This window comes from Rhinoraja longicauda, chromosome 15, assembly GCF_053455715.1.
Source record: "Rhinoraja longicauda isolate Sanriku21f chromosome 15, sRhiLon1.1, whole genome shotgun sequence".
Lineage (NCBI taxonomy): Eukaryota > Metazoa > Chordata > Chondrichthyes > Rajiformes > Arhynchobatidae > Rhinoraja > Rhinoraja longicauda.
In genome coordinates this window covers 43,799,764-43,825,872 of record NC_135967.1, presented here as the reverse complement: position 1 = coordinate 43,825,872, position 26,109 = coordinate 43,799,764, and the positions used below count along the sequence as shown (strand labels likewise).

Genomic DNA, 26,109 nt, shown 5'->3' with positions numbered 1-26,109 from the left:
GGGGGGGGGGGGGGGGGGGGGGGGGGGGAGACCAGGGACATTAAAGTGGCTCCAAATTCAACACAGTTAATTCATCCTTTTAAAAAAGAAAATTGAATGCAGAGACCCACTGACAATGCCTGTTGACTAAAAAAGGTGGCGCAGCGGTAGAGTTGCTGCCTCACAGCGTCAGAAACCCGGGTTCCATCCCGACTACGGGTGCTGTCTGCACCAAACGTTTGTACGTTCTCCCTGTGACCACGTGGGTTTTCTCCAGGTGCTCTGGTTTCCTCCCACATTCCAAAAACGTGCAGGTTTGTAGGTTAATTGGCTTTGGTAAAAATTGTAAATTGACCTCAGTGCGTAGGATAGTGATGGTTGGCACGCACTCGGTGGGCCGAAGGGCCTGTTTCCGCGCTGAATCTCTAAAGTCTAACGTAAAGTCTAATGTAATTCTTATAATGTTCACAATGGACATCTCAGGAGAAAAAGTCTGAAGAAGGGTCTCGACCTGAAACGTCACCTGTTCTTTTTTCCCCCGAGATGCTGCGTCTATCTTCGGTGTAAATCAGCTCGGCATTTCTTTCCTACACATGTTCATAATGGACACTGATATTTCTCAGTAAATAGACAATAGAAATAGGTTCCCCTCATCTTTGATCTTTATATAAATCTTTGCTGAGCATTTAAAGTCTCTAGTTTACCCTGCGCTGTTGGCCGATTTTCTACCCTGAGGCTAAGTTTTTGTTCTGCCAAACTTTTCAATTCTGTTTTCATTATATAGTTAGTAATTTTACTGTACATAAATAAGGGTGGACAGTTGGAACCTCCTTTATCCCAGGGTGGAACTCAACAACCCCCTGAGGAAGATTTGCTTCTCAATAACACCATGCTTTCACGGAGATTGCATTCTACAGGTCTGGTCCCTTGGTTGTAGCTGATGCATGGAGCCATCGAGCCATAGAGCAATGCAGCACAAGAACAGGCAATTAAGCCCAGAATATCTCTGAGGAACACAAGGTCGAGGCCACCTCTTGTCTGCTTGTATATAATCCATTCTCCATATTCCAATCTGAAATTGGTTAGCTTACGCAGGCAGTATCCACAAATGAATTTATTAACTCAAGGTCACTGTATGGACTGGAGGGATTGTTCATGAGTGATAGGAGTAGAATTAGGCCATTTGGCCCATCAAGTCTACCCCGCCATTCAATGATGGGCGGCACGGTGGCGCAGCGGTAGAGTTGCTGCCTTACAGCGAATGCAGCGCCGGAGACTCAGGTTCGATCCTGACCACGGGTGCCGTCTGTACGGAGTTTGTACGTTCTCCCCGTGACCTGCGTGGGTTTTCCCCGAGATCTTTGGTTTCCTCCCACACTTCAAAGACGTACAGGTTTGTAGGTTAATTGGTTAGGCAAATGTAAAAATTGTCCCTAGTGGGTGTAGGATAGTGTTAGTGTGCGGGGATCGCTGGGCGGCGCGGACCCGGTGGGCCGAAGGGCCTGTTTCTGCGCTTTATCAATCTAAATCTAAAAATTTATCTCAACCTCATTCATCTGCCTTCTCCATAATCCCCAAATACCCTTACTAATCAAGAATCTATCAATCTCTGCCTGAAAAATATTCATTGTCTTGGCCTCCACAGCCTTCTGTGGCAATGTATTCCACAGATTCACCGCCCTCTGACTAAAGAAATTCCTCCCCATCTCCTTCCAAAAGGTTTTCACCCAGAGAGTTGTGAATCTGTGGAATTCTCTGCCACAGAGGGCAGTGGAGGCCAATTCATTGGATGTTTTCAAGATAGAGTTAGATTTAGCTCGTAGGGCTAAAGGAAACAAAAGATATTGGGGAAAAAGCAGGAACGGGGTACTGATTTTAGATGATCAGCCGTGATCTCATTGAATGGCGGTGCAGGTTCGAAGGGCCGAATGGCCTACTTCTGCACCTATTTTTCTATGTTTCAAAATCCTTTTGTTGTGAGGTGATGGCCTCTAGGTCCTAGACTCTCCCACTATGGGACACACTGCATTCAATTACTGGAAGGTCATGCTGGATTGATGCAGGAAGCTCCATGTGGAGAAATCAGCTGACCATTGTTGAGCGTGGAAACAAGGAACTGCAGATGCTGGATAACAAAGAAAAAGATACAAGGTGCTGGAGTAACTCAGCAGGTCAGGCAGCGTCTCTGGAGAACGTGGATAGTGATGGTTTAGATTGGGGTCGCATCTTCAACCATTGTGGTGATCTTTGAACTACATGTGCTGGTGTGATGTGATTACTGTGCTGGCAAGCTGATAATTTGAGAGTATTTAATCAGAAATGGCACTTATTACCTGCCCCCTGGTGAACAAGTGGAGTACAGCATGCAAACTATTGTATATGAAGGAACTGCAGGTGCTGGTTTAAACCGAAGATAGACACAAAATGCTGGAGTAACTCAGCGGGACAGGCAGCATTTCGGGAGAGAAGGAATGGGTGACGTTTCGGGTCGAGACCCTTCTTCAGACATCTGCAGTTCCTTCCTACACAAGCTGTTTTTGAAGCTGGTACGACTTGCGTGGGGGAGGGATGGAGCGTGTGGGGATGCAAAGGTTACTTGAAGTTAGAGAAATCAATATCCATGCCGCTGGGAACTATTGTTCTTTATTAACACAGCGGTTAACACAAAGTCGAGCACATTTTCACTGATGAATGAATCTGCACTTTTTGTTTGCAAATGGAATCAAGAATGTGTTTGTAACAAACCCCCTTATTGCCCAAAGGCAGTATCTAGATGTTCAGTTCAGTTTAATTTATTGTCACGTCACTCACGTGTAACGAGGTAGAGTGAAAAGCTTTTCTTGCGTGCTAACCAGCCAGCGGAAAGACAATACATGATTACAATCGAGCCGTCCACAGTGGACACCTTCGCTCAGTCCTTTTTTTTTTTTTTTTTTTTTTTTAATATCAAAAAATACTTTATTCAAGTAATAAATATCACTTACAAACCATCTTTTTAAACAAGCCCATCCGACATTTCCGGAGGCTACACATTCAATACAGGCATTTACTTCCAAATTTACATTTACATACATTTACTTACATTTACAGACATTAACCCAGTATCCCTTATTTGGAGGGGCGTCTCTCTCCACCACACCCTGCCCCCCATGTCCAGCAGCGGAAGGACCCTAGACTGTGGTCCTGTAAAAGGATGCCACTCGTAGGCAGAGTCTTTTACTATATATAAGTTTATTCATAACACTGCACATACATTATGCCCTAGCTGTCCGTGGTCATCACTGGCACTAGAGAGCGAGCTGGAGGTGGGGAAGTTACAATTATACCAAAGACAATGGGGAGTGGTTAGTAGTGGTGAGGTCACTATGTTAAAGGAACATGCACTGATCTACATCCTTCCTCTTGGAAACAAAGTGACCACGGCTCATGCGCTAGGCTCAAACTACAAACAGACTACTCGTACACACCGTACCGGACAGGCGGCCTGACCACTCTCCCAGAGCGGGTGCGCAACCCACCATCCCCGCCGGTCGAAGGAGCAGCATGAACGGGTGCGGGTACAGAGGCCGGGGAACCAGGGGAAGGTGGAGGACTGGGAAGCGATGCACGCACAGGCGAGGGAGGGGTAGGTAGCTGGGGCGACTGCGGATGTACCGGAGCAGGAGGCACATCAGGCACCTTGTAGTGGACGGGAGGCGAATACGGGATCGCGGGGGGCGGTGCAGGTTCGTTTACCAGCATCAGGTGCTGGCGGGTACGACGGTACACGGTACCCTCGTAGTTGACCAGGTACGACCGTGGAGAGTCAGCATTGCCGACGACCACGGCCAGCCGGTGGTGGCCGGAGGACGACTCCATCCGGACAACCTGGCCAGCGAACAAAGGTGGAAGGGGACGGGACGATTTGTCAAAGGAGCGCTTCCGAATGAGCTGCTTCTCAGTGATGCGCTCCCTGACAGCGGCAGGGCTCCGAGCCGTGGGTTTCAGGGATTGCTGGGAGACGGGGATGGGGGGTCTAGTGGTGCGGGACAGGAGGCGTTGCGCAGGGGAACCGAGCGCGGGGTCCCGGGAGATGTTGCGGAGGTTGAGGAGGGCAAGGTACAAGTCCGAACTGTCAAGCCGGCAACGTTCCATCAGCTCCTTAGCGCTGCGGACAGCGCGCTCTGCAAGTCCATTGCTTTGCGGGTACTCGGGGCTGCTGGTGATGTGGCGGAAGTTCCAGCGATTTGCAAAAACAGCAAACTCCGCGCTGGTAAACTGGCTGCCGTTGTCGGACTGGAGAGATGCCGGGGAACCAAAGGTCGAGAAGTGGCGGCGAAGCTTCCCGATGACGGCAGCAGACGTGAGGGACGGCAGCAGGTCCACCTCGAACCAGCTTGAGTAGGAGTCCACCAGGACCAGGTAGTGTTTGCCACGCCACTCGAAAATATCGGCGGCAACAGCCGTCCACGGCAACTCGGGAGCCGGCTGCTGCAGGAGAGGCTGACGCTGCTGATGAGGTAATAGGCTGTTGCAGGCAGCGCAGGCGGAGACCCTGTCCCGGATCTCCTTGACCATGCCAGGCCAGTAAAACTGTGCTTGGGCCTGGGACAACGTGGCCTCCACCCCTGGGTGTCCGTTGTGGGCGGTGTGGAAGTGGCCTCCACCCCTGGGTGTCCGTTGTGGGCGGTGTGGAAGTAGTGATCTCGCAGCGCAGCCGGCACCACAACCTTGTGACCCTTCACCACCACACCCGCGTGCAGCACCAGTTCATCCCGAACCAGGAAGTAGGGCACGGCACCAGCCGGCAGGGAAGACCGTCGTTCAGGCCAGCCACGGCGGATGACGCCCGCAAGCTGTTGGAGGTCCGGATCCGCGGCAGTGTGTTTGACCAGGGACTGCAGCTGCCAAGATGGAACAATGTTGACGTTCAACACCATCAGGTCCGCCGATTCGTACGGATGGCGGGAAATGGAAGGTAGTGGGGCGCGGGACAGAGTGTCTGCCACGAACATCTCCTTGCCTTTGCGGTACACGATTTCGAATTGAAAACGCTGCAGCTGCAGCATCATTCGCTGCAGGCGGGACGATGCTGCGTGGATGGGCTTGTTTAAAATCGAGACCAGCGGCTGGTGGTCAGTTTCGATGGTGAAAGTTTTTCCCAGAACGTAGTCTCTGAACTTGGAGCAAGCGAACACCACGGCAAGGAGCTCCTTCTCAATCTGCGCGTAGCGCTGTTCAGCAGGGGTCATTGTTCGAGAGGCATAGGAGACGGGCAGCTGTCGGTCGTCGTAGAGCTGCAGGCAGGCAGCACCCAGGCCGAACCGAGATGCATCGCAGGTGAGGACAATTGGCCTGTTTAAGTCGAAAAACCGCAAAGTCGGGGTCCGCGCGAGTCTGGACCTCAGGGCTACGAAGGCCGATTGGTGGTGAGGGAGCCAGACCCAGGCATTGTCCTTCTTGGTCAGCTCTCTCAGGGGGGCACTTAGTTCGCTGAGGTCGGGTATGAACTTACCCAGGTAGTTGACCATGCCCAGGAAGCGCTGCAGGCCGGGCACGTCAGTGGGAGCGGGCATTTCGGTGATCGCCGCCGTCTTCTCGGGGTCTGGCTTCAGGCCCCCCGCCGTGAAAACGTGGCCTACGTAGGTGACTTCCGCAACGCGGAACCGACACTTCCTTCGATTAAGCTTGAGGTTTATCTCACGAGCCTTGTCCAGGACTTGGCGGAGGTGTCGGTCATGCTCAGCAATGTCCCTCCCGTACACCAGGATGTCATCCACGATGATGGCGCACGGCAACCCAGCAAACAGCTGCTCCATCGTGCGCTGAAAAACCTCGCTTGCCGAGTTGATACCAAAAGGCATGCGGAGGAAACGGAACCTGCCGAACGGTGTGCTGAAGGTGGTCAGGAAGGAGGAACGTGCGTCCAGCGGGATCTGCCAAAAGGAGCTCTTGGCATCCAGGACCGAGAAAACTGTGGCTGGACCGACCTGTGCCGCGACGTCCTCCACCGTCCGCATGGGGTAGTGCGGGCGTTTAATAGCCAGGTTCAGGTCCTTGGGGTTGATACAGATCCTGATCTCGCTCGCGTCCTTCTTGGCAGCGACCACCATGGTGGAGACCCACTGGGTGGGGGCACTCACCTCCTTGAGGATGCCCAAGTCCACCATGCCACGTAGTGTGGACTCCACGCGGCCCTTCATGGCAAAAGACACACGGTGGGCCGGTCTGACCACTGGGTCGACCCCCGGGTCCACAACGATCTTGTAGGCACAGGGCAGCTTCCCCAGGACGTCATCAAATCGGTCAGGGTACTCGACCAGGGGGTCCATGGGGGCCTGCACCAGGTGGATGTCGCGGTGAAATGAGACCAAACCAAAGTCCTGGCATGCACGGGCGCCCAGCAGGGTGACGTTTTCAGATGCTAGCAGGAGGAACGTGAGGGGCCGAGAGGTATCCAGAACAGTACAGACAACCGTTGCCTTTCCCACGGCAATCAGAACGCCTCCCCCATAGGCATGGAGGCGGGAGTTGTCAGGAGTAACCCTCTCCCCCGAATTTATCTGCTCGAAGAGGCCCACAGACATAACATTGGCAAACGCCCCAGTGTCGACCTTGGCAGGGAAGGAGTGTCCATTGACTGTAACTTGCACGGATGGATCCGTTATCAATGCAGGTGCTCCCAAGAGCGAAAACACCAGAGAGTCTCCATGGGAGGAAGTCGTATCTGAGCCATCGAGGACCTCATGTTGGTACCGGGAACCGGTTGCGTTATCGCTTGCAAGGTTGTGTAGACTCCCTCTAGGAGCAGGGACAGGTCTCCCACGAGAACGACAGGCTGCAGAAAAATGGTTCTGCTTCCCACATGAATTACAAGTTTTGCCCTGCGCTGGGCAAATGTTATACCTGTGTGACGAGAAGTTGCAGTTTGGGCATCTGCGAGGGGTGGCCATAGTGGGCGCGGAGGGGGCGACCCTGGGCTGTGGGTCATTCAATCGCCGGCGGCTGGCGAAATTTATGTCCTGGGGGGCCGGCCGGGATACTGAGCCAACAGCAGAGGCCATTCGTGCGGCATGTATTGCGTCCGTAAGCGACAGGTCAGGCTTCATTAGGAGCTCATCCCGCAGCCTAGAGTTTAGGAGACCGTTGACCAGGACGTCCCTGATCATCTCGTCGGGTGTAATCGTTTGAAGGCGGCACCGCCGAGCCATATGTCTTAAAGATGCAATAAAGGCGTCAACGTGCTCCCCTGGAGTCTGACGCCGCGAGAAAAATTTAAAACGTTCGATGATATTGTTGGTGGGTATGTCGCACAGGGCAGTGAACTTAGCAATGAGACATACCGGGTCGTTGCGGTCCTCTGGAGGGACGAATTGGAACGACGCATAGCGTTCCATTGCCTCCGGACCAGCCAGGTTGAGGAGCAGGTGGGCTTTTATCGCAGCAGTCGCATCAGGATGGGCAATGGCTATATAGTGTTCGTAGTCCCGCTGGAAGACAGTCCAGCGGTGCACGATGTCCTCATCGAAAACGAGCGTGTCCGGACGACGACACGAGGAAGACATGGCAAAGTGGAAGGAGGGGACACAATTGGGAGAAACAAATAATAAAATAAAAACCGATAAACAGGAGGCGCAAGTCTACCGATCTGACACCATGTAAAAGGATGCCACTCGTAGGCAGAGTCTTTTACTATATATAAGTTTATTCATAACACTGCACATACATTATGCCCTAGCTGTCCGTGGTCATCACTGGCACTAGAGAGCGAGCTGGAGGTGGGGAAGTTACAATTATACCAAAGACAATGGGGAGTGGTTAGTAGTGGTGAGGTCACTATGTTAAAGGAACATGCACTGATCTACAGGTCCTCCCCCACAGGGCCTTGGCGTTGGCTGCGCCAAGCTTCAGTGCGTCCCTCAGCACGTACTCCTGCAGTCTGCAGCGGGCCAGTCGGCAACATTCCTTGACGGACATCTTGCTCTGCCGGGAGGCCAACAAAGCTCGGGCAGACCAAAGAGCGTCTTTCACCGAGTTGATGACCTTCCAGCAGCACTCGATGTCAGTCTCCGAATGCGTCCCTGGGAACAGTCCATAGATCACAGAGTCCTCTGTGACGGAGCTGCTCGGAATGAATCGTGACAGGGACCCCTGCAGACCTCTCCAGACTCTCTTTGCAAATCCACACTCTGTGAAGAAGTGGGCCACCGTCTCCTCTCCGTAGCAGCCGTCCCGAAGGCAACACTAGTTCTATGTTGTCCCACTTTCTCACCCACTCCCTGCACACTAGGGAGTAATTTACAGAGGGCCAATTAACCTACCAACCCGCATGTCTTTGGGATGTTGGAGGAAACTGGAGATCCCCGGATGTGGAGAGGATGTTATAGACAAGAGACAATAGACAATAGGTGTAGGAGGAGGCCATTCGGCCCTTCGAGCCAGCACCGCCATTCAATGTGATCATAGCTAATCATTCTCAATCAGTACCCCGTTCCTGCCTTCTCCCCATACCCCCTGACTCCGCTATCCTTAAGAGCTCTATCTAGCTCTCTCTTGAATGCATTCAGAGAAGTGGCCTCCACTGCCTTCTGAGGCAGAAAATTCCACAGATTTACAACTCTCTGACTGAAAAAGGTTTTTCCTCATCTCCGTTCTAAATGGCCTACCACTTATTCTTAAACTGTGGCCCCTGGTTCTACTGTTCTACTGGTGGGAGAGTCTCGGATCAGAGGGCACAGCCTCAGGGAAGAAAAAGGACATGCTGCCCCAAATTTTTGAGTATTTTCAGATTGTAACAGGAGCAGTCCCACTAGGATAAGTGTTCAATCTGCAATTAATAACAGTCTACATTAGTTGCTTAATTAAAGGGACCATTTGTGATGTATCCAAGCTCACCGATCATATAACACCAGGTAGGACCAGTAACAGAGAGAAGAAAGCAAAAAAGTGAAATAGACTCGGATAGAATGAATGTGGAGAGGATGTTTCCACTGGTGGGAGAGTCTAGGACCAGAGGCCGCAGCCTCAGAATTAAAGGACGTTCCTTTAGGAAGGAGACGAGGAGGAATTTCTTGTTGTGGTGACCGAATAAAAACAGAAGCCTCACACCTGGATAACGATCCAAAGACTTTATTAACTACATAGCAAGCACGACCACACGCCTGCACGTTCCACTTACACTAACCCGAACGTCGCAAGCAGTGGTCACTCAAAAGCTAAAGGGGCGTTACTACAAAAGCATGATGCGTAACATGAGTGACACCATTACACTAGTCGACATTTCTTTAGTCAGACGGCGGTGAATCTGTGGAATTCACTGCCACAGACGGCTGTGGAGGGCAAGTCATTGCGTATTTTGAAGGCGGAGATTGACTGATACTTGATTGGTAAGGGTTATGGAGAGAAGGCAGGAGAATGGGGTAGAGAGGAAACGATAGAAGAATGGTGGAGTAGACTCGATGTGCTGAATGGCCTACTTGTATTTCTATGACTTATGAACCCCACACGGTTGCCAGGAGAACGTGCAAACTCCACCCGAGGTCAGGGTCGAACCCGGGACTCGGGCACGGGCGAGGCAGCGGCTCGATCGGCTGGGCCTCCTTACTCCTCCGACTCTGAACTGCTCTTCTGACTTACGATGCGGGGGCTAAGGTGTGCGAGAATTTCTAAATGTTTTTTTTATTTTGCCCCCCGCCCCCCCTGGTAGGAGCAGAAGCTGGTGGAGGACGCCACGCGCGAGGTGAAGAAAGTGCGCAAAGCTCGAACCAGGCGGCCGGAGTGGGACATGATGGGACGCGATAAGGAATTCCGAGCTGACCACAGGTTCTCCCCGTCCCCCTACCACGCTGCATCTTCCGAAGGATCCGTGTCGCCAGATACCAGGTACGGTTCACCCAACAGAGCTGGGGCACTGCAAGGCGCTGGTCAGCCCACATGCTGATGGCTGTGAGCGAACCTGGGCCCCATTTTCTGAGGAAGGGTGTGCTGGCTCTGGAGAGGGTCCAGAGAAGGTTTACAAGAAGGTTTGTCATGGGCCTCCTCCAGTGCCATACTGTGGCCCACCAGAAATTGGAGGAACAACACCTCATATTTCGCCTGGGCAGTTTGCAGCCCAGTGGTATGAACATCGACTTCTCCAACTTTAGATAGTCCCTCTGTCCCTCCCGTCCCCTCCTCCTTCCCAGATCTCCCTCTATCTTCCTGTCTCCACCTATATCCTTCCTTTGTCCCGCCCCTCTGACATCAGTCTGAAGAAGGGTCTCGACCCGAAACGTCACCCATTCCTTCTCTCCCGAGATGCTGCCTGACCTGCTGAGTTACTCCAGCATTTTGTGAATAAAAACCTTCGATTTGTACCAGCATCTGCAGTTATATTCTTATAGGTTTACAAGAATGATCCCAGGAATGAGCGGGTTAGCACACGATGTGATGGAACTTTATTTATCCCAGGAGGGAAATTGATCTGCCAACAGTCATAAACACAAGATACATGAAACATGCAAGTGACGAGTTGAAAGGATTGGGGATGTGCAAAGATTGGGGCGAGGGGGGGGGGGGGGGGGGTGGGGGAGGGGAGTCAGTCTACCCCACGACAGAAGGGGGAGGAGTTGTACATAGAAACATAGAAACATAGAAAATAGGTGCAGGAGTAGGCCATTCGGCCCTTCGAGCCTGCACCGCCATTCAATATGATCATGGCTGATCATTCAGCTCAGTAGCCTTTACCTGCCTTCTCTCCATACCCCCTGATCTCTTTAGCAAAAAGGGCCACATCTAACTCCCTCTTAAATATAGCCAATGAACTGGCCTCAACTACCTTCTGTGGCAGAGAATTCCACAGACTCACCACTCTCTGTGTGAAGAAATGTTTTCTCATCTCGGTCCTAAAAGACTTCCCCCTTATCCTTAAGCTGTGACCCCTGGTTCTGGACTCCCCCAACATCGGGAACAATCTTCCCGCATCTAGCCTCTCCAACCCCTTAAGAATTTTATATGTTTCTATAAGATCCCCCCTCAGTCTTCTAAATTCCAGCGAGTACAAGCCCAGTCTATCTAGTCTTTCCTCATATGTAAGTCCCGCCATCCCAGGGATCAATCTGGTGAACCTTCGCTGTACTCCCTCTAAGGCAAGAACGTACAGTTCGATAGCCACAGGGAAGGAGGATTTCCTGTGGCGTTCCGTACTGCATTCATGGTACATTGGAGATGCTGATGGTTCTATATCTCCCAGTCCAACTTCTCAGAAGATTTCGATACGTGGTTAAGAATCATGGAGAGAAATTAAGTAACTAAACATTTTAAGTCTGGAAAAGGGTCCCGACCCGAAATGTTACCCCTCGTTTTCCTCCAAAGATGCTGCCTGACCCGCTGAGTTACTCCAGCACTTTGTGTCTAGCTATTTTCCAAACCCATTTTATTTTCTAAACCCAATTCTCCTGCCTTCTCCCCATAACCCCTGACACCCTGACTAATGAAATTCTTGCGTAAATAATTAACTCAGCAGGTCAGGCAACATCTCTGGAGAGCATGGATAGGTGACGTTTCGGATCGAGACAGGCCATTTTCATAATGAGTAACATTTGCTTGGGATTTCTTTTCTCCGCAGGTCCTTTGTATCAGATATCGGAGAGCTTTCGTACCCGGCGAGTCCGAATCACCCTGTTCAGCAGTCTACAGCTTACGTGCCTGATAACAAAGAGCTCCTAACGGCTGTAACTCAGGCACAGGATCGAGTGTACAAATTAACTCCAGCTAACGTCAGGCAAATGTCGCTAACTCGGGCTCAACAACCTCACCTGACAAAGCCTGCCGAGGCTGTGCTCAATGGGCCAAGACCCCACCTTCTCAAAGAGTACAGGTAATGGAGGCAGTACCTGCACTGAAGTAGGAGAATGAAGCCCTCTCCTTTCCCTTTCCCCTGACTCTCAGTCTGAAGAAGGATCTCCACCAGAAAAGTCTCCTATTCCTTCTCTCCAGAGATGCTGCCTGACCCGCTGAGTTACACCAGCCTTTTGTGTCTCTCTTCAGAATGAGGTTCAGTTTATTGTCACGTGTACCGAGGTACAGTGAAAAGCCTTTGTTGCATGCTAACCAGCCAGTGGAAAGACAATACATGATTGAAATCGAGCCATTCACAATGTACAGATACATGATAAGGGAATAACGTTTAGTGCAAGGTAAAGCCAGTAAATTCCAATCAATGATAGTCCGAGGGTCCCCAGTGAGGTAGATAGTAGTTCAGCACTGCTCTCTGGTTGTGGTAGGATGGTTCGGTTGCCTGATAACAGCTGGGAAGAAACTGTCCCTGAATCTGGAGGTGCGCGTTTTCTCACTTCTGTACCTTTTGCCCGATATGCAAGTTCATAAGTTCTTGGAGCAGAATTAGGCCCATCAAGTCTACTCTGCCATTCAATCATGGCTGATCTATCTTTCCCTCTCAACCCCATTCTCCTGCCTTCTCCCCATAACCCCTGACACCCGCACTAATCAAGAAATCGAGTGTAAATAGTTAAAAGTGTGCGTGTCGGAAAGACTACAATTTTTAAATTTAATGTTTGGTTTATGATTTTTCTCTTTCAATGAAAATGCTTCTCTTTTCAATCAGGATGGTAGCTTCCCGCTACGTAGCAAGTCTGGATGTTGAGCGAATAATGCTGAGATTAAGAAGATACAAGGCACTGTGAATGCTGGTTTACAAGAAAAAACACAGAGTGCTGGAGTAACCCAGCAGGTCAGGCAGCATCCCTGGGGAACAAGGATAGGTGACCTTTCAGATTTGAATGTTCCTGACCGGAAACGTCACCTATCCATGTTGTCCAGAGATGCTGGCTGACACGCTAAGTTACTCCAGCACCCTGTGAAACGTCATCTATCCATGTTCTCCAGAGATGCTGCCTGACCCGCTGAGTTACTCCAGCATTGTGTGAAACGTCACCTATCCATGTTGTCCAGAGATGCTGGCTGACCCGCTAAGTTACTCCAGCACCCTGTGAAACGTCACCTATCCATGTTCTCCAGAGATGCTGCCTGTCCCGCTGAGTTACTCCAGCACCCTGTGAAACGTCACCTATCCATGTTCTCCAGAGAGGCTGCCAGACCCGCTGCGTTACTCCAGCATTGTGTGAAACATGACCTATCCATGTTGTCCAGAGATGCTGGCTGACCCGCTGAGTTACTCCAGCACTTTGTGTCTTTTGCTGCTCGAATACAATAGGCAGAGCAATGAGATAAATACTGAGTGTGAATATAGTTTCCAACATTGTAGTGCACCAGTTACATACCCATTTCATATATTTAAACGGCACAAAGTGCTGGAGTAACCCAGCAGTTCAGGCACAGTCTCGGGAGACCATGGATAAGTGATATTTTGGGTCGAGACCTGAAAAGTCACCTATCCGTGTTCTCCAGAGATGCAGCCTGACCAGTGAGTTACTCCAGCACTTTGTGTCCTTTTGTGCACTAACCAGCATCTGCAGTTCCTTGTTTGTACATTTTATTTCTTTCACTGATTTCTAAAAATGTTGCCTCGATCCCACTGTTTGATATTTAGCTATCAAATATGTGTTGACATGTTGAAAGGTTTAGAGGGATTTGGGTCAAACGCGGGCAGGTGGGACTAGAGTAGATGGGGCTTCATGTGCAAGTTGGGCCGAAGGGCCTGTATCTGTGGTGAATGACTGTATGATTAAAGTGTTTTATTATTTTTAATTTGCAGTGCACAGCCGGTGCAGTTGGCAGAGTACTACACACCACCCGCCCCCGCTCCTCCACCCCCACCCCCTCCCCCTCCCCTCATCCCTTCGGCCCAAACTGCGTTTGACAGCCCCATCTCTGCACCTCCCCCACTTGCACTCAGTGCCGTGGCAGCAGCGGGCCGCACGTACACCCCCTCACCCCCCCCGCCCGCCCCTCCCTTGTCTTACACCCCCACACCCCCTGGCCCTCCTGCCGCACCTCCGCCTCCTCCCCCCGGCCCTCCCATCTTATTCCCCTCTAGCCTGCACACTGCCTCACCACTATCGGCCATGGACATAAAGAAGGCACAAGCAACTCTGGTGCCAATCAGCGATGCTCGAAGTGACCTGCTTGCTGCTATTCGAAGAGGTGAGTGACGTTCGGCTTTAATTAAAATATAATTGGGGCTAACTAAATAACACTCGGTCACAGAGGTGTGTGGGAGAAGCTCTATCGTAGCTTTATCCGTGCTCCATAAGTCAGGTTTAACACGGAAACAGGCCCTTCGGCCCACCGAGTCCACACTGACCAGCGATCCCCGCGCATTAACACTATCCTACACACACCAAGCAATTTAACCTACAAACCTGTACATTTTTGGAGTGTGGGATGAAACGGAAGCTCTTGGAGAAAACCCACGCAGGTCACGGGGAGGACGTACAAACTCCGTACAGTCAGCACCCGTGGTCGGGATCGAACCCGGGTCTCCGGCACTGCAATGGCTGTAAGGCAGCAACTCTACCGCCGCGCCACCGTGGCCACCCACAGGTGTATGAATCTGTGCCGGTTATAGTAAACACAAGGGCGGCACGGTGGCGCAGAGGTAGAGTTGCTGCCTTACAGCACTTGCAGCGCCGGAGACCTGGGTTCCATCCCGACTACGGGCGCCGTCTGTACGGAGTTTGCATGTTCTCCCCGTGACCGCGTGGGTTTTCTCCGAGATCTTCGGTTTCCTCCCACACTCCAGGTTATTGCCCAAATGCAGGTGAATGGGACTCGCTTCGATGGGGCACCTTGGTTGAATAATAATAATAATAATAATATATTCCTTTATTCGTCCCACACCGGGGAAATTTACAGTGTTACAGCAGAAAAGTGGATAGCAAGAGATCATTCATTATAAATAAACGATACTTAAATTGTCATCAGTTTTCTGTGTGTTCTTAGCTGTTATTGTTGACTCGTCTGCTGGGAGCAGTGCTGGTTGTGCAGTCTCACAGCAGCGGGAAGGAAGGACCTCCTATATCTCTCCTTCACGCACTTGGGATGAAGGACTCTGTCAGTGAAGGAGCTACTCAGTGCAGTAACAGTGTCCTGCATGGGGTGGGAGTCGTTGTCCAGCAGCGATGTTAACTTTGCCATCATCCTCCTCTCTCCCACCGCCTGCACTGAGTCGAGGGGGCAACCCAGGACAGAGCTGGCCTTCCTGACCAGCTTGTCAAGTCTCTTCCCTGAGATGCTGCTGCTCCAGCAGACCACTCCATAGAAAATGGCCGATGCAACCACCGTGTTGTAGAAGGTCCTTAGGAGTGCCCCCTGCACTCCAAAGGACCTGAGTCTCCTCAGCAGATAAAGTCTGCTCTGGCCCTTTCTGTATAGCGCATCGGTGTTTTCAGTCCAGTCCAGTTTATTGTTGAGGTAAACACCCAGGTACTTATAAGAGTCCACCCTCTCGATGTCCATTCCCTGGATGTTCACCGGTGTCAGGAGGATCTGGCTGCGCCTGCGGAAATCTACCACCATCTCCCTGGTTTTCCCCGCTTTGACCCGGAGGCAGTTCCGCTGGCACCAGTCCACAACCTCCTTGATCGGTTCTCTGTACGCCCTGTCCTCGTCGCCCGCGATGAGGCCGACGATGGCAGAGTCGTCAGAGTCTCTTGACATGGACAAGTTGGGCTGAAGGGTCGGTCTCCATGACTGCAACTATAACACCGTTAGCCTTGGCATTTGAATCTTTCAACCCAAAATTTATCAATCCATTTCGAAATTGTAAAAGTTTCCATTCCAAAGAAAACAAATCTTCCTTCCCCATGACATAATTTTCATAGGAAGGTTGCACGTGTAATTCTTTGATCATCTTCATTTGAGTCACATCACAAAAGGTTTTCCTGAACTCTCGGGCGGCACTTTGGCCCAGCAGTAGAGTTGCTGCCTTACAGCGCCAGAGACCCGGGTTCCATCCTCACCACGGGTGCTGTCTGTACGGAGTTTGTACGTTTTCCCCATGACCTGCATGGGTTTTCCCCGGGTGCTCTGGATTCCTCCCACGCTCCAAAGCCGTACAGGTTTCGAAATTAATTGGCTTGGGTGAAATTGTAAAATTGTCCCTAGTGTGTGTGGGATAGTGTTAGTGGGTTAACTAGACCGCTAGTCGGCGCGGACTTGGTGGGCAGAAGGGTTTGTTAATGCACTGCATCTCTAAGCTAAACTAAACTCTGTGAGCAGAAACTTTGTAACATGGGGCTGCTTATCTGTTGCAGGAATTCAATTACGGAAAGTACAAGAACAGCGGGAGCAGGAAGCCAAGAAGGAACCCGTTGGCAACGATGTGGCCACCATCTTATCTCGTAGAATCGCGGTGGAGTACAGCGAGTCTGACGATGACTCTGAACTGGACGAGAACGAGTGGTCTGATTAGCAAGGTTACACGGGGTATCTGCGTTAGGCTGCGTGGTCTCTGAATGGAGTGGCCCGGCCTTGGTGGGTCTCTGTTCGTTTTTTCAGGAGTGGGGTGCACATACATTTACAGATCTTCAGCGAATGTATCCCTGCAGCCACATCCAAGTAAAGCACACACACAAAATGTAAAATAACCCTCATCCCTTCCCATCGGCCTGCCTCTGACGTGAAATGGCACATGTTTTTCATAAGCATGCCTTCTGTACGTTTCTCCGATCTAGAATGTGCTTTTGTGAACACTTAATGGATGGCATATTTCCGCTGACTATATACATCCAGTGATGTTCATTATGTTTCAGCAAATGTCTACATCAAATCATTGGCAGAAGTGTAAGTTTTTGGGTATTATTTTTGTTGAACAATTTCTGTGTAATACCAAAAAGTGAAATTCTTCCTGCACTCTGCATATACAAGATATCTTGCCTATCTCTGCCTCAGAAAGCAAAATGTAGTATAGTTTAGTTTAGAGATACAGCGTGGAAACAGGCCCTTCGGCCCACCGAGTCCGCGCCGACCAGAGATCCCCGCACATTAACACTATCCTAGGGACAATTTTACATTTATACCAAGCCAGTTAACCTGTAAACCTGTACGTCTTTGGAGTGTGGGAGGAAACGGAAGATCTCTGAGAAACCCCACGGGAGAACATACAAACTCCGTACAGACAGCACCCGTAGTCAGGATCAAGCCTGGGTTTCTGGTGCTGTAAGGCAGCAACTCTACCACCATGTCACCATGCTGCCCTATCATAATATCATAAGCACAACAGAAATTTGACTGGAGTTTATTACATAGGTTTAATTGGTAAATATTAGAGATCCCGTTCTATAAATCAATGATGCCTTGAGCCTGCTGGTATTTATTGATATCCTGGATTTCAGAATTATGATGTAGGCTATTGATTCTGCTGTCATAGCAAAGTATTTATGCGTGTGATTCGTCTCGATCCTAGTTGAATTTAAATGCTTGGAAGTACTTCAAAAATGAAAACATTTTAAAGGCATAATTCTCGGTAGAATCAGCCCCAAACTCAACCCCAAAATGCAAAAAGTGCAACGGCATTCTACCTGGCTTCCACCTGGAAAATCTGAATTATCAATTAAAGAAAGAACTACATGGGCGGCACGGTGGCACAGCAGTAGAGTTGCTGCCTTACAGCGCCAGAGACCCTGGTTCGATCCTGACAACTCTGTACGGAGTTTGTACGTTCTCCCCATGTCCTGCGTGGGTTTTCTCCGGGATCTCCGGTTTCCTCCCACGTTTCCAAAGACGTACAGTACAGGTTTGTAGGCTAGTTGGCCAGGTATAAAGGTAAATTGTGCCTGGTGTGTGTAGGATAGTGCGGGGATCGCTGGTCGGCGTGGACTCAGTGGGCCGAAGGGCCTGCGTCCGCACTGTAGCTCTAAATTAAATTAAATTAAACTTCTTGATGCATTCCAAAGTATTTGCCTGACGAATCATTCTTTTGATCATAACTTTGGTCTAAGTCTGTAACTTTGGTCTAAGTTTGCTGCTCCATATCTGTGCTGCGGTATACTCGTTTGTGGTACTTCTATGAACTGATTTAAAATAGAGTTAGGACTATTCCGTGTATTTGCCTTTTAATATTTTGTGTACCTCCGTTATGTCATTAGGAATAGGGGTAGAATTAGGCCATTCGGCCCATCAAGTCTCCTCTGCCATTCAATCATGGCTGATCTATCTCTCCCTCCTGACCCCATTCTCCAGCCTTCTCTCCATAACGTCTGACACCCGTACCAATCAAGAATGAGGGCGTGCAGCGTAGGTTTACTAGGTTAATTCCCGGAATGGCGGGACTGTCGTATGTTGAAAGACTGGAGCGTCTAGGCTTGTATACACTGGAATTTAGAAGGATGAGACGGGATCTTATCGAAACATATAAGATTATTAAGGGGTTGGACACGATAGAGGCAGGAAACATGTTCCCAATGTTGGGGGAGTCCAGAACCAGGGACCACAATTTAAGAATAAGGGGTAGGCCATTTAGAACGGAGATGAGGAAAAACCTTTTCAGTCAGAGAGTTGTAAATCTGTGAAATGCTCTGCCTCAGAAGGCAGTGGAGGCCAATTCTCTGAATGCATTCAAGAGAGAGCTAGATAGAGCTCTTAAGGATAGCGGAGTCAGGGGGTATGGGGAGAAGGCAGTAATGGGGTACTGATTGAGAATGATCAGCCATGATCACATTGAATGGCGGTGCTGGCTCGAAGGGCCGAATGGCCTCCTCCTGCACCTATTGTCTATTGTCTAATACAACAGCCGGCAACAAACATAATGACAAGACATGAAGACACACAGTGCTGGAGCAACTCAGCGGGTCAGGCAGCATCTCTGGAAAACATGGCAGTTTGTACTTGTTCTCGGTATGATTGTGCCTAATATACAGTAGGATTGACATTGTGCAGTCGGCAGAAAAATAATTTCACTGTACTTGGCGGCACATGACGATAAAGTACCATTGAACCATTTGAAAGACACATGGATAGAGGAGGGTCTCGACCCGAAACGTCACCCATTCCTTTTCTCCAGAGATAGACAATAGACAATAGACAATAGGTGCAGGAGGAGGCCATTCGGCCCTTCGAGCCAGCACCGCCATTCAATGTGATCATGGCTGATCATTCACAATCAGTACCCCGTTCCTGCCTTCTCCCCATACCCCCTGACTCCGCTATCCTTAAAAGCTCTATCCAGCTCTCTCTTGAATGCATTCAGAGAATTGGCCTCCACTGCCTTCTGGGGCAGAGAATTACACGGATTCACAACTCTCTGACTGAAAAGGTTTCTCCTCATCTCCATTCTAAATGGCCTACCTACCCCTTATTCTTAAACTGTGGCCCCTTGTCGTGGACTCCCCCAACATTGAGAACATGTTTCCTGCCTCTAACGTGTCCAACCCCTTAATAATCTTATACGTTTTGATATGCTACCTGTCCCGCTGAGTTACTCCAGCATTTTGTATCTATCTAAGGTGTAAAGGGATATGGACCAAATGTGGGAAAATGGGGCGAGCTCAGATGGAGCATCTGTGTTCGGCATAGACGAGAGGGGCCGAAGGGCCTGTTTCCCTGCTGTGTGATTCTGGACTCTATGACTATTTTAAGCTCCAAATCGCGACTTGGAAGATAGGCAGCAGGTGGGTCACCTCCAGAGGCTCCGGTTTCCTTCCACATCCCAAAGACGTGCAGGTTTGTAGGTTGTGTAGGATGGAACTGCAGATGCTGGTTTATACCGAAGATAGACAAAACACGTTGGAGTAACTCAGCGGGTCGGGCAGTGTCTGCAGAGAAAAGGAATAGGTTGCGCTTCGGGTCTGATGAAGGGTTCCCACCCAAAATGTCACCTATTCCTTTTCTCCAGAGATGCTGCCTGGCCCGCTGAGTTACACCAGGTTTGTAGGTCCATTGTCTGCTGTAGAATTGCCGCTGGTCATAAGGCCGTGTGATAGTAGCAGAATTAGGCCATTCAGCCCATCAAGTCTACGCCATTCAATCATGGCTAGTCGACCTCTCCCTCCTAACCCCATTCTCCTGCCTTCTCCCTATAATACAATACAATACAATGCAATACAATATATCTTTATTGTCATTGTACAGGGGTACAACGAGATTGGGAATGCGCCTCCCATACGATGCAATAAATTAATTAGCTAGTCAGTATTAATTTAAACAACCCAATGAAACAAATTAGAACAGTTTTAAAACAGAATAAAGTGCAAGTAGATCTGTGCCGGTTCGCTGTGCGATGTGACCATCCGGCTCAGCAGGACCGGTTCATAGCAGCTATGGCCCTGGGGATGAAGCTGTTCCTGAGTCTGGAGGTGCGGGCGTAGAAGGCCTTGTATCGTCTGCCCGATGGTAGAAGTTCGAACAGACTGTTGCAGGGGTGTGAAGAGTCTTTGTGGATGCTGGTGGCTTTTCTGAGGCATCGTGTGTTGTAGATGCCTTTAATGTTAAATGTCTTCCTCTTACTTTAAACCCATGGCATTTTGCTTTTGATTCTATTGACATGGGGATTTTTAAAAATGATTATCTACCCTTTCTGTGCCTCTTTTAATTTTATACCCCTTCCCCCCCCCCCACCTCACAAACAGACACAGGTGAAGTTTTGGTGTTAGTTCTTGGTTTATTTTATTTTCATGTGTGCCGAGGTACAGTGAATAGCTTTTGTTGCCAGAAGACTTTAAGAGAAGTTCCTTTATTTTTTGAAGAGGGGCAAGGATATGTCTGGTAACTACAAGCCAGTGAATTTTGTATCAGAGGCAGGAGAAGTGTTGGAGAAAATCCTAAGGGATAGGATTGTGTACATTTGTAAAAGACGGGCTGACCAGGGACAGTCTATGTGACAACTCTATGTTTTCCAGAGCTGCTGCCTGACCCGCTGAGTTAATCCACCATTTTGTATCTTCTTTTGTAAGCCGGTATCTGCAGTTCCTTGTTTCTAGAACATGGCTTTGTGTTTGGGAAATACTGCCTTGTACATTTTTGAGGAAGTAAGAGGATTGAGTTACTCCAACCCTTTGTATCTTTTTTTTTGGCAAAACAGCGTCTGCAGTTCCTTTTTTCTACCTTCTGGAAAGGAAATCTGTCCGAACTGTCTACGACATTGCCCCTCAAGCAATGAGTCATCTTAGATTTTAATCTTATATCTAATATTAGATTTAAAGGGTTTGTCTCTGTTTTTGTTTGCTAATTCGGAATTCATTTGAGGTACTTATAAATTCCGTTGACATCCTTTGCCAATAGAGTCAGGGGCAGACTCGACCAATCTACAATGATTAGTCTTTATGCAACACAACTGCTGCTATGACTAAGAAGTATTTTGGGCATGCTATTTAATGCATGAGATCCGTTGATTATTGTGGACATCAGTCTGTTTCAATATTTGTCACATTCTGGTCATAAATATCGACTTCAGACCTAACCTGGTGAACATAAGTGCTAAAAGCTCCTTATCTTTCTTTATGTATCTTGTCTTGCTGGCTATTAATACTCTTGATGCCACGGGTGATTTTCTAGACTGAGATGGATTGCACCGTACAATGCCAATGATCCGGACATATTCCTGATGGCCACTTTGAAGGGCGGCGGCAGCATTCCTTGGACTCTGTCCAGAATCGTTCCATCCTTCCGAGTTAAATTTCCGAGCCTTTTCACTGCCGGACAGACATGGGAGAAATTTACTCGGATACTGAGCGAGTCCAAGCAAATGTTGGCTTCCTGCAACATCCATACTCTACGCACGGAGTCATAAAGTGATTCAGCGTGGAAACTGGCCCTTGAGCCCAACAGGCTAACGGAATCAAGGAATATAGGGAGAAAGCAGGAACGGGGCACTGATTCTGGATGATCAGCCATGGTCATATTGAATGGCGGTGCTGGCACGTGGGGCCGACTGGCCCACACCGACCAACATGTCCCATCTACACTAGTCCCTCCTGCCTGCGTTTGGCCCGTATTCCTCTAAACCTATCCGATCTAAATGTTAAAAAAAAAATCTCCTTTAAACTTTGTTGCTCTCACCTTAAAGCCGTGCCCTCTGGTCTTCGGCATTTCCATCCTGGGGGACAAAAAGGTTCTGACTGTCTACCTTATCCATGCCTCCGATAGTTTTATGCACGGTACTTCTATCAGGTCTCCCCTCAGCCTTTGACGCTCCAGAGAACTTGATTGTATTTTATTGCCAAATAACATTACTCGCTGCTGTGTAAAACAGCGGAGGTTTCTACCTCAAGCATATATGTAAGAAACAACTGTTCGGGATCAGCGGCAGAGGATTCTTGCCCTTTGTAGTCCTCTTGAAGTTAATCTTCAATGGCATTCGTCCCAGTGGTGTCTGCAATGTAATTTGATGTGAGGGCCCACAGATTTTTGACAATTAAAATATTTTTTTGTTTTCACCGTTACAATGATTTCTCAGTCAAACTGTGCCGTGTCGTAGATTCAACTGGGCACTTCTGAGCACAAATGACACAATCGAATACTACTTGTCAAGTCAGATGTGCACTTAATGTGGTGTTGTTGCCCATTCCCCCCCCCCCCCCCCACTCCTTCAAAATAGAATATAGAAAGGCACAGCACAGGAACAGGCCCTTCGGCCCACAAGGTCAGTGCCGAACATGATGCCAAGAGAAACTAATCTCATCTGCCTGTACACGATCTGTTCCATTCCATTCCCTGCATTCTCAGGTCCCCTCGGCGGCACGGTGGCACAGCGGTAGAGTTGCTGCCTTACAGCGAATGCAGCGCCGGAGACTCAGGTTCGATCCTGACTACGGGTGCCGTCTGTACGGAGTTTGCACGTTCTCCCCGTGACCTGCGTGGTTTTTCTCCGAGACCTTCGGTTTGCTCCCACACTCCAAATGCGTACAGGTTTGTAGGTTAATTGGCTGGGCAAACGTAAAAATTGTCCCTAGTGGGTGTAGGATAGTGTTAGTGTGCGGGGATCGCTGGGCGGCGCGGACCCGGTGGGCCGAAGGGCCTGTTTCTGCGCTGTATCTCTAAATCTAAATCTAAAATCTAAACACCACCACCTAAAATTGCCTCGTTCATCTCCTTTAAACGTTACCCCTCTCACCTTAAAGCTTTGCCCTCTAGTCTGTGACATTTCAACCCTGGGGTTCTGGCCATCTACACTATCAGTGCCTCTCATAATTTCATGCACTTCTATCAGATCACCCCTCATCCTCCAACATTCCAGAGAAAACAAATTTAAATCTGTCTAACCTCTCCTTAAACCTTACACCCTCTAATCCAGGCATCATTCCAGAAAGCCACTTCTGCATCCTGAAATTCCACCTTGTAGTTTTTGGTCGTACCTGTCACTGGGAACTTGCAGAATAACAAGGGCAAGCGCGGTGGCGCAGCAGTAGATATGCTGCCTCAAGGCGCCAGAGACCCACGTTTGATCCTGGCCACGGGTGCTGCCTGTACGGAGTTTGTACGTTCTCCCCGTGACCTGCGTGGGTTTTCTCCGGGTGCTCCGGTTTCCTCCCACACTCCAAAGGCGTACAGGTTTTGTGTATGGCACGATTGTTTTCCTGTGTTGTCTTTCCGCTGATAGGTTAGCACACAACAAAAGCTTTTCACTGTACCTCGGTACAATAGACAATAGACAATAGACAATAGACGCAGGAGGAGGCCATTCGGCCCTTCGAGCCAGCACCACCATTCAATGTGACACGGTTGATCATTCTCAATCAGTACCCCGTTCCTGCCTTCTCCCCATACCCCCTGACTCCACTATCCTTAAGAGCTCTATCTAGCTCTCTCTTGAATTCATTCAGAGAATTGGCCTCCACTGCCTTCTGAGGCAGAGAATTCCACAGATTCACAACTCTCTGACTGAAAAGTTTTTCCTCATCTCAGTTCTAAATGGCCTACCCCTTATTCTTAAACTGTGGCCCCTTGTTCTGGACTCCCCCAACATTGGGAACATGTTTCCTGCCTCTAACGTGTCCAACCCCTTAATAATCTTATACGTTTCGATAAGATCTCCTCTCATCATTCTAAATTCCAGTGTATACGAGCCTAGTCACTCCAGTCTTTCAACATATGGCAGTCCCGCCATTCCGGGAATTAACCTAGTAAACCTACGCCGCACGCCCTCAACAGCAAGAATATCCTTCCTCAAATTTGGAGACCAAAACTGCACACTGTACTCCAGGTGCGGTCTCACTAGGGCCCTGTACACATGACATTAAACTGAACTGAACTGAATTGAACTGAGGTTTATAGGTAAATTAGCGATGGTAAAATTGTAGAGTCCCTGATGTGTAGAAAAGTGCTAGTGTACGGGGATCGCTGGTCAGTGCAGACACGGTGGGCCGAAGGGCCTGTTTCCGCCATGTATCCTTAAAGATTACAATTCGAGCGTTCTTGCATGGGATTATGGTTAGACTGCCTCCGCTCAAATGTGTTCAACTTGGATATGAAAAGGGAACGTTAAGAATATGGAAGGTAAATTAAAGAGTTAGGAGCCAGATTTATAAAGGCTGGATTTTGTTTTACACCTGAATAGTCTGTTTCTGGGGATGTGTAAAAGTATAGGAGGTATAGAAAGGGCAGGATAATCAATTTTTCCCCGTGTGTCAATGGAATAAAAAACAAGATGGCACATGTTTAAAGTAAAGAGGAAGACATCTTAAAGGGATTTGAAAGGCAAATGTTTTTGTTTTACTGACAACTGTTGTTATCTAATGCTCACTGCCAGAAGTGGGAGATTCAGATACAATCACTACATTTCTGAGGCAAAAAGAGAGGCACTTAAATAGGAATGGCACAGAAGGATAGTGAAAGGCTTGGAGTGTAGAGGATGTGGGGTAGGTATGTGATGGAGGAGATAGAGGAGAGGTTGTTTCCACTTGTGGGAGAGTCTAGGACTACAGGCCAAAGCCTCAGAATTAAAGGACGTTCCTTTAGGAAGAACATGAGGAGGAATTTTTTTAGTCAGAGGGTCGTGAATCTGTGGAATTCATTGCCACAGATGGCTGTGGAGGCCAAGGCAATGGATATTTGTCATGCAGAGATAGATAGATTCTTGATTAGTATGGTTTTGGGGTGAAGGCAGGAGAATGGGGTTAAGAGGGAACGAAAGATCAGCCATGATTGAATGATGGAGTAGACTTGATGGGCCGAATGGCCTAATTCTGCTCCTATCACATGACCTTATGATATGTTTTGGGTTGGAACCCTTCTTCGACTGATTTAGCATTCTCCTTCAGCTTGACCTAGTCTATCACTGGAACATCTAAGGATGTTACTGCATGAAATATTCATTGATTAGAGTTCTATATTCATTGATCGTGCTTGTTGTTACTCTGGCGAATGGTGTTCTGGCATCTAATTCATTACAGAACATTGTATGTACAAGATAGACACAAAATGCTGGAGTAACAGCGGGGCAGGCAGCATCTCTGGAGAGAAGAAATGGGTGACGTTTCGGGTCGAGGCCCTTCTTCAGACTCGTATTTTATGTTGCATATGCAAGCCTGTGTTTCACCACAGATGAAGCCATCAGCAATTAGTGCCATAACCTTTCAGAGTTGACCAGAACTATGGGGTTTCCATGCATGGTCTTCATATCTTATCCCTGCTTCTCCGGGGATTGGTTAGTGAACTTGAGTCACAGAGACATGCAGAGTAGAAACCGGCCCTTCGGTGCAACAATGCACTGGACCTCAGTCACCCATTCACGGTAATCCTACGTTAATCCCCATTTAAATTGTTATCATTCTCCCCGCTCTCACTTCGACCCCATGCCAGCTTCCACCTCTCACCCACACACTCACAGCAGTTCAAGATGGCCAATTCACTCGCCAATCCAACGTCTACGGGATATGACGGGAAACGGGGGCAACCCCACACGGCAGGAGAGAGAACGTGCAAAGGTCATGATCACACCCGCCAGAGGTCATGATCACACCCGGCTCGCTGGCTGCAATACTGATTTGAATTGAACTGAATACTTTATTCAGACAAGTCACAGTGAAATTCCTGGTATGCAAACAGTCGCCACATAAAGGGTGCTTACAAGGTCACAAATCCCTCCCCCCCTACCCCCCAATGTGCCAGTTCTCCCTTTGTTCTTCCCCCACCCCGGGAGAATGGGGTTAGGAGGGAGAGATAGATCAGCCATGATTAAATGGCGGAGTAGACTTGATGGGCCGAACGGCCTAATTCTACTCCTATCACATGACCTTTGACCTCAGAAACATAGAA

At 49.1% G+C, this 26,109-nt stretch overlaps 1 protein-coding gene across 1 annotated transcript in view; it reads left to right on the top strand.

Moving 5' to 3' along the window:
- LOC144600687 (actin-binding protein WASF3-like) overlaps positions 1 to 16,817 on the top strand; it is a 54,877-nt gene extending 38,060 nt beyond the window's left edge. Inside the window, exons 6-9 of the mRNA XM_078412577.1 lie at positions 9,665 to 9,840; positions 11,564 to 11,815; positions 13,673 to 14,061; positions 16,173 to 16,817. Coding sequence (XP_078268703.1) covers positions 9,665 to 9,840; positions 11,564 to 11,815; positions 13,673 to 14,061; positions 16,173 to 16,330 — 975 coding nt within the window. The 3' untranslated portion in view covers positions 16,331 to 16,817. The remainder of the gene's footprint in view (positions 1 to 9,664; positions 9,841 to 11,563; positions 11,816 to 13,672; positions 14,062 to 16,172) is intronic.
- The last annotated feature ends 9,292 nt before the right edge of the window (positions 16,818 to 26,109 follow it).